The following is a 21,011-nucleotide window of genomic DNA, read 5'->3' as shown; positions in this document are numbered from 1 at the left end:
GAAAGCAGGTTAAAGGCGGAGGGAGGGTTAAAAAACGGAAACGGTGAGTCGGCAGATTCGGGTCCTGTGCCGGTTCCGCTTTACATCTATCGGGACGTGATCGATTTTAACATCAATGATCAAACCCTAGACTCTTTTTTTTTTTTTTATTCGATCAACCCTAAACTCTACTGTGGACTCGGTGACGCAAGATATGGAATGAGTTATACTCCTAGAGTTCTATGCGATCTCAATTTTGAAATTCTGTATTTATTTTTTATATTTATCAAAATAATTTACAAATATATTTTTTTTGAAAAAAAATGTATATTTATTTTATTATCCTTTTAATTTTTTTCACATTCAAAACTAGGGGTAAAGAGAAAAGCAAATAAATTCTAAGATAAAATCATATAAATAACGACTCTCTTACAATATAAAAACCTCAGTTTTCTAGTCCTAGATAACTTGCCGTGGCTGCCATTCAAGTATCACCACTGTGTAAAGGCTAGATAACCATTTCATATATACAATGCTTTATTCTTCGTTAGGGATCTAGTATAGGGGTGTAAATAGATCAGATTTAGATCAGATAGTGGTAATACCATATCTGAATCCTGTTATATTCGGACAAATTCGGATAATATCTTATCGGTTTTCGGATAGATTCAGTCGGATTCGGATAATAATCGAATAATTATTTTTCTTAAATAAATTATTCTAAATGGGCATAAATACAAATTGAATATAAGTTTTCAACTACCTGTCTACATCTTTAATATTTTATTTGTGAATGCTAGGTTTGAAATTTAAGAATTTAGCAACTTTAGTAGCTATTTTAGTAGAAAATCTAAAAAAATAGTCATATATCACAGGTAAATTTATAAAAATAAGAAAAATAAATATAAATAAATAACTTAATCGGATAATTTTATAGTACGGATAATAATTAATAAGAAACTATATCTGCATCTTAGTAATTGGACAGATCTTAGTATATGCAAATACGAATTTGAAAGCGAATTTATTCATTTACACCCCTAATAGAATACTCCATATTTTAATTGTGTTACAAGCTTCTTTAATAAATCTTGCTTTCTTGACTCAAATAACAATCTCCCTATGTCATTAAATAAGAAATCAACTACCTCTACAAAGAAAATCCATGCATGGAGCCTCAATCTTCCACCATACAGATGGCATTCCATGAAATCATGAGGAAGCGAAGATTCCATCAAGCTTGGGAGAGCCTTTGGGCCACACGGTTACCATTGCATTGGGTTACTTTTCCATTTAGGCAATCATAGGGCTGTGCATTCCTTTCATGCACAATTCCACAATTAGGAAACCTAAAATAAGTGAAGTTAAGAATTGAGGTTATAATGAACCGATTCAATTCAGGTTATAATGGACCGATTCATTTGGTCTTAACAATTGACTTGGCCTTTAACAATTGACTCCTTTAATATTCACTAGCAAACTTGTATATGTGCAAACACACGTGACTGCATGTGAAAGATTAAGAGAGTGAGATCTTAAAAATTGTTTTATCTCAATATGCAATATAATGAAGGCAAAAGCAAGAGGAGAAGTGAGATACTTTTCTTGAAAACATGATATGCAATAAAAAAAAGAAATGAGAGATTTCAGTATCTTGTAAAAAGAAGAGCAATAAAGCAAAGAATAATCCACCAAAAACGTAAATCACAAAACTTAAGACTAATGATCTAAGAGACTAATTAAGAAGCTCTAACAAGAAGCATCATTAGATTCATCAGAACAACTAATCCTTATCAACTGAAGCCCCACTTTCATGATCGTCGTCACTTTGACCAAGAGTCAATGCAGTTTTAGCTATTAGTAATCTATGATTGAACTTCAGTGAATGTAAAGTATGTGAGGAGAGATAATTATTGCTCTTATGCAAAGGCGATTGTGGGGCTTAAACCAAAGTAAAATTCCCATCCAGAGGATATTGAAGTTGTCTATCTCCAGTTAATCCTTGTAACAAGATTTAGAAAAGTGTCACCTCAAAGCGTCAATAAAGTTCCACATTAATAAAAATAACACTCCTCAAGAACTACATGAAATGAACCTTAGATAGATGATATAGTGTCACGAATCAAAAGACAAAGATTTTCCTATTTTTTCTCTTTCAATAAGGCTGCGTTTGTTTGTTGGAATAAAGGTGGGGTGGTAAAGTTCTTGAAAAAGGTGTAGATTTCTTAGTTTTCCCTTAAATCTCAAAATGGTAGATTGTTTGGTTGCTTGGAGGGATCCACATCCTCTGTAATTCTTTCCCTACAATTCCCTGTAATTCCCTCATAAGATTGTGCCACGTGGCATTTAAGTAATCCAAAGGTATAATCCTATGAGGGAATTACAGGGACTTGTAAGGAAAGGAATTACAGAGGATGTGGATCCTGCTTGGAGTGGGAAAATGGGTGACAAGTTTCCTTAATTTTAAGGAAACTTGTCTAGTGATGTGGCAGCCCAATTTTCCCACCCTATGCCATTTTAAAACCCCATATATTTGGTGGGATTTTGTGGAAAAATAAAAAGTGGGACCCACCACTATCACTTTTCCACAAAACCATTTTATTTCCTTTCTTTCTCTCTCACCCCACTACACATGGGACCCACATGTTTTTTTTTTCCCTCACCCCACCTTGGCAAACAAACGCAACCTAAAGAATTTTCCTTTTTGGTAGAAGAATGCAAAGAACCTGAAGATTCACATTGAGGGCCTATGAAACCAACAGAAGATAACTTCAGCCTTCCATTGTAAGAATCATTTTACATACAAAGTTCACTTGTTATTCGACGGTATAGTCTTACCATAGCACAAAGCCTTCAAGGGCCACCAAGGGCTGTATAACCAGTAAGTTCCAACTTTTCCAAAAAGCTAGCCTTCCTCACTTATCACCTAATCCTATTCCTAAACGGTGAAATAGCACAGTATCCCAGGGAAACGAGACTTACAACATGCTTTTATAATAATGGAGATTCTCTCCAGCCAGACTACTCCACTGATTCACTAACACTCACACGGTTTGTTAATGTTAAGTAAAATTGTATAGGTCCCACATTTATGTGACTGCTGATGAATGGATGAAGAGACATACTAAGTGGAGAGGATCTGAACTTCTTTTATAACCAATTGGCCTATAATAGCTTGTAAAATTTTAGAAATTTCATTTCATTTAATCTATACCCACCAGTCCACCACCTCTAAGCTAACCTAAATGTGGGAAGAAGGGTATTGTGAAGAAAGGAAATGAGATGGGAAAGAGAAACAGAAGTATTAGGACTTCCAACAGGTTAGGAATACTCTCCTTTCAAATTTCCCATTGTTTTGTCGATTACTAACATGTAATATGGCTCACCTAAGTCTAGCTTCAATTCATGAGTTTATCTTGACCAATCATGTGGGTATTGATATACGACTAAGGAAGCCCAAGCTGATTGTTACAAACTCAACCTATTAAGTCTCTCCTATATGGCCTAAGTGAAGACCTTCAACACATTATGGTGGAATCAGACTGTCAAGAGCTCATCAATTTACTTCAATACCCTCATAGACCAAGACCTTTGTCAGTTGACCCCATAATTTCTGATATTCTGCACTTGCAATCCCTTTTTTTCCAATGTACTTTCTCTTTTATTTCTAGGAAGATCAACCATGTAGCTGACTTCCTAAGCCGGAAGGCTCAATCCCTGTCAGGCGTGACTGTTTGGCCCCAATCCACTCCTTAGTTGATTGATCTTTGTTCTTCAACCTTGATTTTGCCTATTCCCTTATAAAGAAGACTTTCATACCAAAAAAAAAAAAATTAAGCTAATCGGTGGAAGATAAACTGAAACAAACTATGATTTCATTTAATCCTAAGGTATAATTAGATTATCAGAAAATAGAGATGAGGATATGCTAATTTTTTTTGTACTATACGTATCAATATTTAGATATTATAGTGATTTACCGATATCGTACCGTTTTACACCCTTTACACTAACTAATCTCAAAGGACCACCATGAGAAAAATGACAATCCAAAGGTAGGCAGGTAGGCCGTGTATATATCTTCTCTAAAGCAAATGCCAAATGACTATCTACACTCTGATTAGTCTATTTGCTCAAATAAGGAAATAAAAATGATGTCATCCATATTGAAAGATTCTATTGAAGTATTATGTTGAGGTACTCAAGTTATACCCAACTTATTGTTCAGGTTTTTATTTATTTATTTATTATATGAGGTTCATCCGGGCCAGCTTGCGCGCACCACGATTATATCCTCAAGGGAGCTTTTTATATATTTAATGCCACCGAGTGGCTGCAAACCCAAGACCTCCCCTAGGGAGGTTGGGCCTTTAATCGCTTTACTAACCCATCATTGGCAATTGTTAAGGTATTTAAGTCATAATCAACTTATGTTTTAATATGAACCATCAGATTAGTTACGATCTAACGGTATAGTGGGCATTTGTGGAGAGTTCAATTACCGATAGAACTCAGTATTATTTTATAAATACTGCTGGAAGCAACGGTCTGAGAATTACAATCTAGATATTTAGGGTGTAATGCTTTAAGCAACTTTTTGCTTAACCCTAACCCTAAGAAATTCAACCAGTTCATGAGTGAGTCTAGATTCTCTACCCACACGGAGATAAGATTTTACCGACTCCGGATCATCTCTCCTGACAGGAACGGATATTGACCACAAATTACAGGGGGGCCACAGGATTAGGGTGACGGGTTTTTTATTTATTATTATTTTATAATTTTGTACTTGTGGACCTCACATAATTTGTGGTGTAAAGCTGACTGGTGCTCCCCCGTCAATCGAGATGATGATATACACTCGATTTTACCATGCACATGATTAGATTCCTACACTTAATCTAAAAACAAAATGTTTTTTAAATGATGGAGAGAGAATTATTTATCGACATGTGTCATGAATCCAAACGTGTGAATTGAAAATTTTAATCTCTATATAAATAGATGATCCACATTCTTTTAAAGGGCATTGTGTGTATGATCTCAGAAACTGCAAATTCTATCCATGAGTTCATAGAAAAAACGTCACAAGCTACCAGAAAGATCAGTCAGAGTCTATCCCCACAATGGAAGTACAAGCCAGCAGCCACAGAACCGTCTGTGTCACAGGTGGTGCAGGTTATATTGGCTCTTCTCTGGTCAAGAAGCTTTTACAGAGAGGACACACTGTCCATGCAACTCTCAGGAATCTGGGTAGGAACTCTCTTTTTCTCTCTCTGTCGGTCTGTGGTGGATCTGTTGTTGATGTTGTTTTCGTTCATTGAAATGAATCTCAGATGATCATTCAAAGGTAGGACTTCTCAAGAGCTTCCCTGAAGCAGCTACCAAGTTGCGGTTGTTTAAAGCTGATATTTACAAGCCAGATGAGTTCAATCTCGCCATTAAAGGCTGTGATTTCGTGTTCCATGTCGCCACTCCCTTTCAAAACGACAACCGGAGCTCTCAGGTACTCGATCTGTTAACATCGATCCTCTTTCACTTCCGATATCGATCTTTCAACTTTTGATATTGAATTTGATTTCTGGATGATTATTTCTGTATTTTCATGAGTAAATTAACAGTACAAAAACACAGCTGAAGCTGCCGTAGCAGCAGTGGAGAACATAGTGAAGTCCTGCATTAGTTCAGGAACGGTGAAGAGACTTATATATACAGGAACTATGATCGCTGCATCACCGTTGAAAGAAGATGGTTCTGGTTTCAAAGACTCCATGGATGAGTCTTGTTGGACACCTCTTGATCTTCAAATTAATTATTATGGTTCTCAACTTCTGAAGGTAGTGTATCACTTTCCTCAGTTGAGTGCTTTACCGGGTGATTAATTATGATAGATAAAATAAAAAAATTTAAAAATTTTTTTTTGGTAAAGACATATTATGATAGATGATTCAATCATTAAGAGTGTTCTACTATTAAACAGTTAGGTTAATAATGCATTACTTTATTAATTTGGATCGTCCCCGTTAGGCCAAACCTCTGTTTGACTGTCGGATGGGTGATGCTGAGGACGTGGAGGAGGGGGGGCATGCTTGAATGTTGCGCATTAAATGCGCAGCACCGAAGTGGAATCCGAGATAGCGACTGTTCTGAAAAGCATGTACTCCTTTTTGATTTATTTTGTAATTATAACTTAGAAGTGGATTCCATAGTTTTACATGAGCCCCCTCCATTTTCATGGAAAACAAACCGCACTCCCTCTAAAATCAAAACCTTGTAAATATCCCATCCACTGTTAACCCCGTTACTTAGGACTGTTAAATAAATTTAATATGACCATATTACCCTCAAATATGGTAACGTTTGAACTTCATTTTCAAGAGCTTTTTACATGAGCCCCCTCCATTTTCATGGGAAACAAGGTGCACCCCCTCTAAAATAAAAAACCTTGCAAATACCCCCTCTACCGTTAACCCTGTTACTTAGGACTGTTAAATAATTTTAATATGACCATATTATCCTCAAATATGGTAACGTTTGAACTTCTTATTTTCAAAGCCATACCACATCACTCCTCACAGTTACTCATGATGCCTTGTAATCTGTCGTCACCACTGCCAATCAACGCCCAAGATTATCACCGGAGCAACATTTGAGGAGAAGCAGTGCATACCTCATCTTGAGGAGAAGCACGTTGATTGGCAGTGGTGATGACAGATTGATTACGAGGAATCGTGAGTAATTGTGAGGAGTGAGGTGGTATGGCTTTGAAAATAAGAAGTTCAAATATTACCATATTTGAAGGTAATATGGTCATATTAATATTATTTAACAGTCCTAAGTAACAGGGTTAACGGTGAAAGGGGTATTTGCAAGGTTTTTTATTTAGAGGGGGTGCGCTTTGTTTCCCATGAAAATGGAGGGGGGCTCATGTAAAAAATTTTTGAAAATAAGAAATTCAAACGTTACCATATTTGAGGGTAATATGGTCATATTAAAATTATTTAACAGTCCTAAGTAACGAGGTTAATGGTTGGGGGGGGGTATTTGCAAGGTTTTGATTTAGAGGGGGTGCGGCTTATTTTCCATGAAAATGGAGGGGGCTCATGTAAAAAACTCTTAATTTTTCTATCTTATATGGGTATAATCCCCATGCTAGAAGGATCTTGTTAGGGTAGTGCCTATGGGGTCCAACGTTGGATGAACCACATTAATTCTATTAAATCTTAGTTGCACAAAGTGCATGTATATTTTATACCAACTTAAGTAAAATAAACAAGTTTTTTCTTGATTCAAATCGAACCATTCTTTTTGTGTGACTGAGATTTACTGGAGTCCTCGTGGCATCCATCCAATACTAGGCACTTAAGTTGGTATAATCTACACTTACTCTTTCGTGCATCTAAGATTAATTTAATAAAATCTACGTGACATTCTTCCAATGTTGGGCATCAAGCACGTCAGATGCACTAGTTTAACAAGATCCACACTAAAATGGGGGTCTTTGTCTTTTTGGGTTAAAAGTCAATGAAAATAATTGTAGAAGGATATCAACATGGAGGTTTTTTATTTGCACAAACTTTCAATGAGTTTTAATGTGATCTTATCTTTTGGCCTCTTTTGCAGGATTATATCTACTCGAAAACAAAATCAGAGAAAAAGTTACTTGAGTATGCAAGTAAAGAGAATAAACTTGAAGCGGTGAGCTTGGCTTGTGGGCTCGTGGGAGGAGAAACTCTCCTACCTTACATACCTAGAAGTTTAGCAACCCTTCTCTCCCAACCTTTGCATGATCCTAACAGCTATCAAGGCTTAGAGCTTTTGCAAGGATTATTGGGTAAGGTTCCTATTTTGCACATTGATGATGTATGTGAAGCCCATATCTTCTGTATGGATCAGTGGTCATTGCAGGGCAGATTTTTGGTTGCAAGTGATCTCATAGCTACAAAGGAGATTGCAGACTACTTCAATCGAAATCATCCAGAAATTTGCATCGCAAAAGAGTAAGAATATTTCTCTAAGTAGTTGATCTATACCATTTTTTAGGTCTTCTTTTAAGTTTTTTTTTTTTTTTTCTTTCTTTCAATGAGTAAACTTTCATTACCAAAATCCTAAAGGCGGAAATCGAGAGATATGGGGAACTAATTAACCATAATCTAGAGGCGACATTAAAGCATATGGTTTTCGATCCAAATAATTAATATCTAAAACCTAGAGTTGAAAGTCCATCTCTTTAGGTTACGTTCCCATCATAACAAGATGGAGGCCCTCCTTAGTGTGTGCCGGTGTGTAGAAGAATAAGAATATCTCTCAAGTAGTTGATCTATACCATTTTTTAGGCCTTCTTTAAGTGTTTTTTCAATGAGTGAGTTATCATCACCAAAATCCTAAAAGTGAAAAACGAGAGAGAGAGGGGGAACTAACTGGAATCTAGAGGAGACATTAAACCAAATGGTTTTCCAAATAATTAATATCCAAACCTAAAGTTGGAAGTCCATCTTTTTAGGTTACGTTCCCATCATGATGGACGGAGGCCTTCCTTAGCGTGTGCAGGTGTATAGAAGAGTAAGAATATCCCTCAAGTAGTTGATCTATATCATTCTTTAGGCCCTCTTTAAGTGTTTTTTTATTTTTTATGAGTGAGTTATCATGATCAAAATCTTAAAAGTGGAAAATGAGAGAGATGGAGAACTAACCGGAATCTAGAGAAGACATTAAACCATATGGTTTTCCAAATAACCAAAACATAGAGTTGGAAGTCCATCTCTTCAGATTAAGTTCCCATCATAATGGATGGACGCTCCTTAGTGTGTGCCGGAGTGTTGAAGAGTAGGAATATCTCTCAAGTAATTGATCTATACCATTTTTAGGCCCTCTTTAAGTGTTTTTTCGATGCGTGAGTTATCATTACCAAAATCCTAAAAGTGGAAAACGAGAGAGATGGGGAACTAACCGGAATCTAGAGGAGACATTAAATCAAATGGTTTTCCAAGTAATTAATATCCAAAACCTAAAGTTGGAAGTCCATCTTTTTGGGTTATGTTTCCATCATGGTGGATGGAGGCCCTCCTTAGTGTGTGCTAGTGTACATATTTCTTCCTTTTTATACCGTCCCTGTGTGCTAGCTAATCATTTCTCGTAAATTTGTTTCTTAGATGACCCAAATAACAAATAATAATTTGTGTGGTTGTGTCTCAGGTTTCTTGGACAATACGGTAATGCAGTGCCCTGGGGTTCAAGAAAATTGAATGATATGGGATTCAAGTATAGCTATGATGCAAAGTCGATATTAGAGGACTCTTTTCAATGTTCAAGGAAGCTAGGCGTTTTCAAATAAACTAGTTGATAAATGTGCACCCTCAAATATGTATGTGGTCATGTATTGCTTGAATTGATGTTCACGAGCTAATAAAGCACAGTCTTATGTATACCCCTAACAAATCTATAATGAAAATTGATGCACTGTGTACTTTGAATTTCTTTGGGAAAAAAAAAGAAAAAAAAATTGAATTTAATAGCATTGCTAGCTTTGTATTCATTCTAACTGCATTCTAAATTATTGTCGCAAATAGTTAAATCATGTGTTGCTAATTTAAGCAAACATTTTAAATGTTTATATATTAAAGAAAGAAAGAAAGAAAGAAAGAAAGAAAGAAAGAAAAAAAAAAAAAGACTTTTGTTTAAAAGAGGGGATTTCGAAAAATTACTTATAAGGAAATTGCCATTAAAATGAAAATCTTTTTGGGTAGAAATAAAAAAATAAAAAAAAATCCTAGTCCGGTTTTGCAATCTGAACCGCTCCCAATTTCTTTATTATGTCTGAATTTTGGAAACAATTGATTTAAAATATGACTTCAACGATCCACATCATCCATTACAAGTAAAAAGATCACGAGGGTGAGATGGTCATTGTATGCATTCACAACTGGCTCTCAAAATTTGAATCGTCCATTTTATATACTCAGGATTTTTGTTCGTGCCTATACAGATATCTTCTCCACAGTGCATAATATATGACACGAAGAAGAGGGATAAAAAGTAATAAAAGTGATCATGTAAAAGAATTTCTCGAATTTACAAAATTCCACCCCCATTGACAACGCATTCACTAGGGCTGCGTTTATTTGCTGAAATAAAAGTGGAGTGGGAAAAAAAAGATGAGAAAAATTTTGAAAAAGCATATTTTTTTCATTAAATCTTAAAAATATAGTTTGTTTGGTTACTTGGAATAAAAAATTAGAGATAAGTTTCTTTAAATTAAGAAAACTTGTCTGGTGAAGTGGTAAACTAACTTTTTCACCGTCATTTCAAAACCCACATAATATGTGAGACTTTATGAAGAAAAAAATGTGAAAAATAAAAAAATAGAACCCACAATTAACACTTTTCTTAAAATATATATTTTTTTTCTATCCCTTTTTTTCTCACCCCACTTTTACAAACAAATGCAGCTAGAAGACCCCAATAACCCTAGCCAATGAATCTTGTTGCTACAACGGGTGACCCAATCCCCTTTTCTTTCTCCCTTCAACAAACTCAAGGAAATATCACCACCACAAGAACCCGGTGCTGCAACAAACTCAAACTATCCTTTTTTTTCTTTTTTCTTTTTCTGTGTTTGCTTTGGTGTTTTTTTTTTAATTTTCTTTACGAGTGAATTTTTGCTGTCCAGATTCTTCACTAATTTCTGAAGATGATCCAGTCGAAGCTCTTGGATTTCTTCTCCATGGAGGATGATTTAATGCTGTTGTCTGTTTAGGTTCTTGCCACCACCATCACGACCATGGGAGCTAACTCCTTAACAGTGCGTTGTTTGATGGGCTGTTTCTTGAGGTTTCAGGGGGCATATTCTTCACGAATAGAATGCCAAGGTTTCGATTTTTGGTCAGTGAAGGAGAGGAAACAATTGAAGAATGTCATTGAAGTCGTCGAGAAGATCGATAATCTTGTCCAATCCATTTCTTGGGCATTAACAAATTTTATTTGCATTTACCCAGCCTATAATTTTATTTACACCAAAACCCAATCCTTGTAAATCTTAGATTTTTGATTACTACATGCCATTTTTCAATAACGTGCAGAAGATTTCTGCGCATGCGAGAATGAAAATCCATAGGCCAAGAGTTTTTCCTTTCCAAGGTCTTGTTGGAATTGCAGGAGACAAGGAAAATGATACGGAAGTTTCCTACCCGACCAGGTCAGACCCGGCCGAGGCTCCACGTATCTTATGTCGAGATAAGAACTGAATAGCTTGATCAAGGCGTAACACACGCTGGACCAATATAGTAACCGTTCTCAATAGAGAAGGTCAATCCAGTCACTGATCGAGCAAGACCAACGACATGGAGGCATAATCTCTGGAGAAACAACAGCCTCCGTCGGGTAGACTTGCCAAATATATAAAAGATAACACTTACAGTATAAGAAGAAGGACATACCTCTCCGGTAAGCATCCAATACATGTTCACTGTCTGACTTAGCCATCGGAGATGGTTGCCCGGTATTCTAGCCGACCCGCATCTAACCCTTTTTGCAGGACTCATCGTCTTCGGCTTGAGGGGAGGCTTAGTCGGGAGAAGCATCGGATAAACTGTTACACATCAAAAACCACATTTTTCACAATTTTTTTTGTAGTGCAACCACTCCTTGGCTTGAAACGTAGATACAAAAAAGAGTACTTTCATGAGGCTTCTCATGATCACCTTGAAATTCAAAAGGAGAGCACCTCTAGGATGAAACTGCACATTTCTCTCAAAGCACAAGATAACCGCCCTATCAATAGTCAATTAATCCATTTTTAAAATAACATCAAAGTCCTTCATATCCAAATTCATTGATGAACATTCAATTCCCGAATTTGAGATGGATACTGGACAAGACTCAAACGCTTCTTCTAGCTTCACAACTGATCTACTGGGGGTACTAATGTCTAATGAGAACACTTCACTTTAACTTTTTAGGCAAAACCATACAAGAAAAGATGATATAAATGAATGCAATGTGCTAGTATCAAACAAAGTGATTCTACGGATCCAAAACATATTAACCATAGAGAAACAAGCAATTTTAATTTGCACCCTTCAAACCTGTCATAGTCTAATAATGAGTATTTAAGCAAATAATACATTATGATAGGTACAGTCAAGTTGAGGACTTCATAGTGATTCAAACTGGATGATCACTATAAAATCAATCCAAACAATCTAGTGGAGCAAATAATCACATAAACCACTAGAAATAATAAACGCCACATATAAACAAAATAACCTTAGAAATGTCCAATATAAATGTGTAAATTACATAATGACATTTGTCGCATTTAGAGACAACCCTTCTCATATTGATTTCCAATATACTCTGACAGGAATATGATTGTGCTCCTTCTAAACCCCTTCACCACACATTTAAAAGGGTGACTTATGTTTGAGAATATATGGTTCATTTTATTAAAGCTTAGAAGTGGGTCCCTCTCAAAATGTATGGTAAATAATTGTAGTATCAACTTGTAATTGCCATTGCTTAATAGAGTCCAAATCTTCTCTACCCAAAGGGGCATCCATCCTCCCAAACCTTTGGATGCGGACACATGGCCTCTGCGGGTCATGTGTCGCCCATCTAGAGGGTGCCTCTGCAGATGGGTAGATATTTATGAGTCCGGATCACCTCTCTTGACGGATTTTGACTATAGAAAAAGGGTAAATTGTTTTTCATTAACTTTAGCATTTAATCAATGGGCTGTACCCTTATTTCTGCGGTCAAAACCAGTGAGGCAGCACAATGGGGAGGGATCCTAACTCGGGCCGTGCTTCAGTGCCGTGCACGGTCGATCTCGACCGTTCGCTGCACATGCTGCGCATTAAATGCGCAACATGCAGGTCACACTATCCTAAGTCAGATATTTACCCCACTCCTGTCCATATTTAATGTAAAATTGCTTGGGTTCTGCACAATTTTAATGGGCCTTCCTGTGTTATGATTTTAAACCACAAATTCTCACCAGGAAAAACTTCGTCCGCAACCCAGAATCATCAGTCTGTCTATCCCTACAATGGAAGAACATGCTAGCAGCCACAGAACCGCATGTGTTACAGGTGGTGCAGGTTATATTGGGTCTTATCTGGTCAAGAAGCTTTTACAGAGAGGACACACTGTCCATGCAACTCTCAGGAATCTGGGTAATTAACCATCTTCTCTCTTTCTCTCTGTGTCGGTCTGTGATGGATCTGTTGTTGTTGTTGAGGTTGTTTTCGTTCACTTAAATGAATCGCAGATGATCACTCAAAGGTAGGACTTCTCAAGAGCTTCCCTGAAGCAGCTACCAAGTTGCGGTTGTTTAAAGCTGATATTTACAAGCCAGATGAGTTCAATCTCGCCATTAAAGGCTGTGATTTTGTGTTCCATGTCGCCACTCCCTTTCAAAACGACAATCAGAGCTCTCAGGTACTCGATCTGTTAACATCCTCTTTCACTGATCAATCGATCTTTCAACTTTTGATATTGAATTTGATTTCTGGATTATTATTTCTGTATTATTATTTCTGTATTTTCATGAGTAAATTAACAGTACAAAAACACGGCTGAAGCTGCAGTAGCAGCAGTGGAAAACATAGTGAAGTCCTGCATTAGTTCAAGAACGGTGAAGAGAATTATATATACAGGAACTGTGATCGCTGCATCACCATTGAAAGAAGATGGTTCTGGTTTCAAGGAATCCATGGATGAGTCTTGTTGGACACCTCTTGATCTTCAAATTAATTATTATGGTTCTCAGCTTCTGAAGGTATTTTATCACTTTCCTCAGTTGAGTGCTTTACCGGGTGATTAATTATGACAGAAAAAAATAAAAAAATAAAAAAAGTTGGTAAAGACATACATTATTAACCTAACTGTTTAACACTCGAACAGTTAGGCCAAGCCTCTGTTTGACTGTCGGATGGGTGATGTGAGGACGGGGAGATACTTGATATTAAGTTACGGTTAAGGAACAAATTTATTTAATGGAAAGACAACTTGGTGACGATGGTTTGAGGCCACAAATTGATCTGCAGAAACCCTAGATTTTTTGGTCAAATTGATTCATGAAAACCCTAAATTGGGTTACCAAAAGATAACGAAAGAGACAATTACACTTAGCAAACGACATTGGTGGGAGAAAAAATCGCATGCTCCAAAACAAAAGAGACAAAAAAAAAAAAAGTGTAGTTAAAGCTTATGTTTTATAGCTCTTTTTGGTTATTTATTATTTTATTATAGCCTTTTTTTTTTTTTTTTAGCCCATTCAAGTTATATAGGGATGTCAATTGATAAAGTCGGGCTGGTCTCGGTTGGGCCTAATTGAGCCTATCGGTCTAAAAATGTTTGACCTTCTACGATCTATTTAAGAATTCGTCTGGTTTGGTCTGGGCCATCTAGGTCTTGAGTCGTAATCGGCTATTTTAACTCAGTCTTACCCGAACTTTGAATTGAACTTAATCTATCTACCGCTAAAACTTAATTGGGCTACCAAAAAAATTTCTCACATTAAAAGGTATCCTCCAAAATTTTCATTCAAGATCGATCTCTTGTGTCTGTTGTATGATCTTGTGATGAATTTGAAATTTTGGATTTCTCCAAAATATGGTCTGCTATTATTTTGAATGTTTTATTAGCTTTAAAATCTCAAGTTTCTAATAAAAAATTAAAATCCTATTACAACAAAATTTCATAAACTTTTCATATTTGTGCTTAATTTTTTTTAAATTCTCTTAATGTTCATCCTCTTAATTTTCAAATAAGACATACGGCTAATAATAATATGGTATCCGGACTGATTTGTTTATAATTGGTCTGTTATGGGTCGGTTTTCACCAAACCGGTTCAGATCGGTTTTTCTGATCTGCATCCAAGAGTAACATCCCTACACTTATATATCTAAGGTTAATTTTTTTTTTTTAAATAATTAGATTTGTTTTTTTTTTGGGATAAGGGCACTTTTATATACAGGAGAAGAGATTACTATATATACCATCAGATAGAGTCGAACCCATGACTTCTTTACTACAAGGTATTGGTCATTACCAACCAAACAACCCTGTGATGGTTTATAATCAATTATTGAAACTAAGTTTCTCTGTATTATATGGAGGTTGTGGTGTAGGTACAACGAAAAATTAAAGTTCATTTATTTAGTTTCTTTATGAAGTTTGAATGATTTTTAATGTGATCTCACCTTATGGCCTTAATTGCAGGATTATACCTACTCGAAAACAAAATCAGAGACAAAGTTACTTGAGTATGCAAATAAAGAGAATAAATTGGAAGTGGTGAGCTTGGCTTGTGCGCTCGTGGGAGGAGATACTCTCCTGCCTTACATACCTGCAAGTTTAGCAAACCTTCTCTCCCAACCTTTGCATGATCCTAACAGCTATCAAGGCTTAGAGTTTTTGCAAGGGTTGTTGGGTAAGATTCCTATTGTGCACATTGATGATGTAAGTGAAGCCCATATTTTTTGTATGGATCAGTTGTCATTGCAGGGCAGATTTTTGGTTGCAAGTGATCTCATTGATACAAAGGAGATTGCTGACTACTTCAATCGATATCATCCAGAAATTTGCATTGCAAAAGAGTAAGATTATCTCTCCAAGTAGTTGATATATGCCATTTTTTCTTCTTAGTTTTTTTTTTGGATGAATAAACTATCATTATCAAACCCCGGAAAGGAAAGAAGACTAGACAAAGAGAATGGAAACCCGGGGGTGGGGTGGGGGGGTATTAGACTTAAGGGGGAGTCTAGAAAGAGGAATCTAAACTCCAGATAACAAAAATAAGCCTGTTACCTGTTTCTCGGGGTATCCATAATGGGGGATGGTGAACCAACTAGAGTCTAGATGACTTTCCAAATAATATTTAAAACCTAGAATTGGAAGTCCATCTCCTTAACTCATGCTGCCATCACAAGAGATGGAGGCCCTCCTTAGCCAGTATGTGCGCATTCCTTCCTCCTTATATTGTTTCAGTGAGCTAACCATTTCTCATTAATTTGTTTCTTAGATGATCTAAATGTATAACAAAGAATTATTTGTGTGGTTGTTTCTTAGGTTTCTCGGACAGTATGGTAATGCAGTGTCTTGGGGTTCAAGAAAGCTGAATGATTTGGGATTCAAGTATAACTATGATGTGAAGACAATATTCGAAGACTCTTTTCAATGTTGTAAGAAGATAGGAGCTTTCAAATAAACTAGCTGATAAATATGCACCCGCAAATGCATGTGCGACCATATATTGCTTGAATCCATGCTCACTAGCCTGTAAAGCCAAGTGTTATCTTGACCCTGGAAAATCTCTGATGAGAATTGATGCACTTGTACTTTAAATTTCATAGTATTGCTTTGTTACTTATTTTGATTACATTCTAAATTAGTTGTCGCATTTCCTACCAAGTATATATGTTAAACACTTCTTGCTGAAGAGGTCACGGGTTCAACATTCTTATGTATGTAAGAGTCCCACATCGCTAATATAAAGTTACCAATTCCAAAAAAAAAAAGGTTTTTATAGATTAGATAGTTGAATCTCCATTTGAGGGGGGAAAATCGATCTTTATCTAAAAGAGTGGATTTTCAAAAAGTACTTATATGAAAATTATAGAAACTCCATATGTAAACCTGGCCAGCACAAAGGTCCAATGTGTAGGTCCGGCCGGGTCCAGCACAAACCCAAAGTCCAATTTGTAGGACCGGTTCAACAATCTGTACTGCTCCGAATTTCTTTATTTTGTCTGCATTTTGGGAACATTTGATTGAAAATACAATTTTAGCCAGCCACTTTATCCATTACAAGTAAAACTGTAAGAGATCACAGGGGTGAGATGGTCATTATATGCATTCAAAGCTGGCTCTCAAGATTTGACTCTGTCGTCCTATGAGGACTGATTTTTCAAACTAATTATCACACTCGTGTTTCGTGCACTTTTACATGACTAATTTAACCTTTCGGTGGTTCGACGGTTCGTCTCAATAACCCTGAAACTGCTCTTTCAATTTCAAAAAGCAAGGGTATGTTAGGTAAATTTGAATCGTCCTTCCTATATCATTTCCAGGTTTCTGTTTTCAAAGCTGCCATTACCAAAACCCAGAACCAAAAATGCATGCTCTGAAGCTACAAAGATCACTCTTCTTCTTCTTCTTCTTCTTCTTCTTCCTCCTTCATCTTCTGCAACTACTTCATAATGTTTCAGGAGTGGGTGTGAACTATGGAACTCTTGGGAATGATCTTCCTTCACCAAAGAAGGTAGCTCAGCTTCTGCAATCTACTCGCATCGACAAGGTGAAGATCTACGATACCAACCCAGATATCCTTGAAGCTTTCTCTAACACTGGCATTGATCTCATCGTCGCTCTAGAGAATCAAAATGTCTCTACCCTCAGCTCCAACCCCTCAGCCGCTCAACTCTGGTTCACTAACCGTATTGCTCCCTTTCTCCCTGCTACCTCCGTCGTCGCCATCGCCGTCGGCAACGAGTTTCTCACCAGTACTGGTGTCGATTCCAACCCAGAAACCTTGTTCACTGCAATGCAGAACATTCATGCCGTCCTCGTGGCCCATGGCCTCGATCGCAAGATCAAGGTCACAACCCCACATAGCATGGCCGTTCTTGCCACCTCTTTCCCTCCTTCATCTTCCACTTTCGCTCTCAACCTTATGCCCACCATGACTTCCATAGTTGGGTTCCTTGCAGACACTGGTGCGCCATTTATGGTGAACGCTTATCCGTACTTCGCTTACAGAGACAACCCTTCTCGTGTCGATCTCCAATACGCTCTGTTAGGGAACGCCACTACTGTGAAGGTGAAGGATCCAAAGGGCTATGTCTACACCAACATGCTCGATGCCCAAATTGATGCTGTCAGATCTGCCATTAACGCTCTAGGGTTCGGGAATCGCTCTATTGAGATCACCGTTTCAGAGTCAGGTTGGCCGTCCAAGGGAGAATCAGGCGACACAGCTGCAACGCCGGAGAATGCCAAGACTTACAACACGAGATTGATCGAACGAGCTGATTCCAACAAAGGAACACCCATGAATCCCACGGATGCAGTGGAGGTGTATGTGTTTGCTTTGTTCAATGAGAACCAGAAAAAGGGTGGAACCAGTGAGAGAAACTTTGGGATCTTTAATGGCGATGGATCGAAGGTTTATGAACTTGATCTGAGCTGCAAGTTTTGCAGTAGCACTGGTGAAGGAAAGATAAGTGGGTTTGGAGAGAAATCGACGAGTGGGTCAAGAGGTCCTTCGGTTTGGTGTGTGGCTAAACCACATGCCGATGAGAAGGTGTTGCAGGCAGTTTTGGATTTCTGTTGTGGACCAGGTGGAGTAGATTGCAAAGAAGTGTTTGAGAAAGGAGGATGCTTTGAACCCAATAAACTTCATGCTCATGCCTCTTACGCCATGAATACTTACTATCAAATGCATGGAAGGAACTACTGGAACTGTGACTTCAAATCCACTGGCCTTGTTACCTTCAGTGATCCTAGTGAGTTATCCAATCCATTTCTATTATCTCCCTCTGTTTTTGCTCCTTTTTGCTGTTGGGTACCTCATGGATTCAATGATTTGTCCATGAACATGTTTTTCTCTCTGTAATTTCAGGTTATGGAGCTTGTCGTTATCCGCAGCAGTAGAGGAATAGAAAAAGCTACAGATGCTGTACGAAAAAACCATAAATGGAGTTGCAGACAGCTGCTCTCATGTCTGACAAAAGGATTACAGATATATTTAAGGGAAAATTGATTAAGCTACTGTATTCTGATGTTGATTTCAATCAAAGTAGCTTTATTATATGTGGAATTTAACACTTTCCTGGATCTATGGGGGGAGCCATCAGCGGCTCTATTTATGGAGTTCATCACGTAAAGATAGTTTTCACCTTCTGAAAGTAGCTTTTCAGGGCAAAAGAGTTCTAGAAATTTTCAGTCACTCTTCCTTGCAAAGCTAATCTAACACTAAACAAATGTTTAATGTATGGTATTGTTAAGTCCTTTCCAGAAATTCTCGACGGCTTGGAAATAGTTTTTGGGAATTTTTATTTACTGCAGCGGCTAGTGGCATAAGATCATGTCACTTGTAAAACTTTAAATCTACAAGTTGTAAATCAAAATGCAGAAATATAAGTATAAATTATAAAAAATTCAGAGCAAATTATACAAAATCTATTATATTTGGGACAAAACTCTTGACTATCCGTTATTATCTTATAAATTACATGGCACTAGTCACCCACATGTAAATTATAAATTACTCAAACTTAAGCTCTTCCCCGCTTGAAAACTACCCACCAAAGAAACTCTTTTTATCTTTTTTTTTTTTTTTTGGTCGGAGGGGACCTTGTTCTGTTTTCTTTAATTTCTTTCTTTTATGCACAAGAAATGCCTGCCATCTCATCAAAGAATGGTATTTTTTGTATGGAACAAAGTGAAGAAGGGTGGTCGACCTCATGTCGAAACTATATAAGATAATTTTACTTGCAAGAAGCCTGAATGCGCATGACATTCAAACGAGATTTCAGGATATGACCTTGCTTTAGTCCTGCACATTTAATGTGTAGGACCATCAAGCAAAACATTCGGTCCATTAATGAATTAAAATCTTGGTCGAGATTTCATTTTCAAGCAGAGAGAACATTTATCTTATAATGCCCTTTTAAGAGACAATGATTCGATCATCCAGTTAACCTTGTTTTACATTTTAACATTCCACCTAGAAAATTTGGTTCAGTCTATAGAACATGTGGATTTGATACGGTAAGCTATCCTTATATCATAGATGCTTGGATTTAGAAAAGAGGTGTGATCGCAGCCGTGAACATCGAACTATGAACGAAGAAGTAATGAGTTGGCAATTTGAAATGCCTTGATTCGATCCAAGCAAACAGGTTTGGTTTGAAACCTCGTTGAGTCTACCGTTTTACTTCATTTAAAACAAGCAAACTACGACATGACTTTAATCAATGATTATTATTATTCTTTTGGACAACGTGGCTTCAACGCCACCGCTGGCATGCATAGTACTGAAGCAAAATTGCGTTTTTCCTACTCCACCCAAGCCCACCATTGAATATTATTCCAACTATAATGGTCCTTATCAATTTTACTTAGTAACGCAACTCTCATTCTCTTGCTGGGAACTTCACATCTGCAATTTAATTAGAACCCTTCAGTATGGCTAATCACAGACAAAATAAAGTAACACAATATGGAAGACATATACATAGAAGAAAAAATAAATACAACAAAAACACCATCAAATCAGAAGTTCATATTCCAACATGAAAATGGTTTCAAGCAATTGGATCAAACCCACTACAAAATACCCAAGAAAAACTCTACAAACTTGCAAATAATTGTCCATGGTAGTGAGATGAATCTGAAGTAAAAAAATGAAGAAGAACGCCTTAGCAAGTTGCAAATAAAAACCCATACAAGAAATAAATCTAAACCAATACCTGAAAAAAAAAACATTATGTTTACATCAAACAAGTAACAATGCCTTTTGAATATATTGACCAGTGTGGGTAGAGTCACTGCATAAACCATAGAACAATAGAGGAAATAATAGAAAAGCCAGAGATGGAGCATTAAATACATAAATCACACATCACAAATGACCAAAATTATCACACAATTTGAGAACGAAGATTGTGCACTTGGCACTCATTCCATCGACATTACTCAAAAAATTAGCTTGGTCTTGTTATTCTTGAAGGATTAGGTGCAATGCATTGTATATAATATATAGTTCCCTATCGTTCAAATCATGCATGCAGATATGTTTTCTTGGTCCCAATAACATTCAATTTTTTACTGTTTCTACAAGTTCTTAGAATATTATATGATCAACTTACTAGTTTAAGTCCTTAAGGAAATTTTTTGAGTAAATTGTCCACCCAAAAGGCCTAACACCTCTTATGTTAAAAAAACACATAGACCCCAAAATTAGATTTTTATTCGATATATTTGTCAAATTTATCACTGAAAATAGTTAAATTACTATTTATCACT

At 36.8% G+C, this 21,011-nt stretch overlaps 3 protein-coding genes across 4 annotated transcripts; all 3 read left to right on the top strand.

Annotated features, from left to right (window-relative positions):
• The first annotated feature begins 5,029 nt into the window (after window positions 1-5,029).
• On the top strand, window positions 5,030-9,469 carry LOC149014984 (NADPH HC-toxin reductase 1-like). Its single transcript, XM_089156287.1, has 5 exons — window positions 5,030-5,232; window positions 5,316-5,485; window positions 5,601-5,816; window positions 7,603-7,979; window positions 9,175-9,469. Exons 1-5 carry the CDS (start codon window positions 5,106-5,108, stop codon window positions 9,311-9,313), a joined length of 1,029 nt encoding a protein of 342 aa, XP_089012413.1. The 5' UTR covers window positions 5,030-5,105; the 3' UTR covers window positions 9,314-9,469.
• Window positions 9,470-12,918: 3,449 nt separating this feature from the next.
• Window positions 12,919-16,476, top strand: LOC149014983 (NADPH HC-toxin reductase 1-like). Of its 2 annotated transcripts, XM_089157219.1 has the most exons (6): window positions 12,919-13,151; window positions 13,247-13,416; window positions 13,541-13,756; window positions 15,204-15,278; window positions 15,477-15,580; window positions 16,053-16,476. In XM_089157219.1, the coding sequence occupies exons 1-6, from the start codon at window positions 13,025-13,027 to the stop codon at window positions 16,189-16,191; spliced, it is 831 nt and encodes a 276-aa protein (XP_089013345.1). In that variant the 5' UTR covers window positions 12,919-13,024; the 3' UTR covers window positions 16,192-16,476. The 2 variants fall into 2 exon arrangements, with proteins under 2 accessions (XP_089013345.1, XP_089013344.1); XM_089157218.1 differs by having other exon boundaries at window positions 12,920-13,151; window positions 15,204-15,580; window positions 16,053-16,474.
• Window positions 16,477-17,060: 584 nt separating this feature from the next.
• On the top strand, window positions 17,061-19,055 carry LOC149014982 (glucan endo-1,3-beta-D-glucosidase-like). The gene is made up of 2 exons (XM_089155762.1): window positions 17,061-18,487; window positions 18,604-19,055. Exons 1-2 carry the CDS (start codon window positions 17,098-17,100, stop codon window positions 18,633-18,635), a joined length of 1,422 nt encoding a protein of 473 aa, XP_089011888.1. The 5' UTR covers window positions 17,061-17,097; the 3' UTR covers window positions 18,636-19,055.
• The last annotated feature ends 1,956 nt before the right edge of the window (window positions 19,056-21,011 follow it).

This window comes from Hakea prostrata, chromosome 5, assembly GCF_041222555.1.
Source record: "Hakea prostrata isolate BN-2017 chromosome 5, UWA_Hpros_2, whole genome shotgun sequence".
Classification (NCBI taxonomy): Eukaryota; Viridiplantae; Streptophyta; class Magnoliopsida; order Proteales; family Proteaceae; genus Hakea; species Hakea prostrata.
This window is presented reverse-complemented; position numbering and strand designations above follow the sequence as displayed.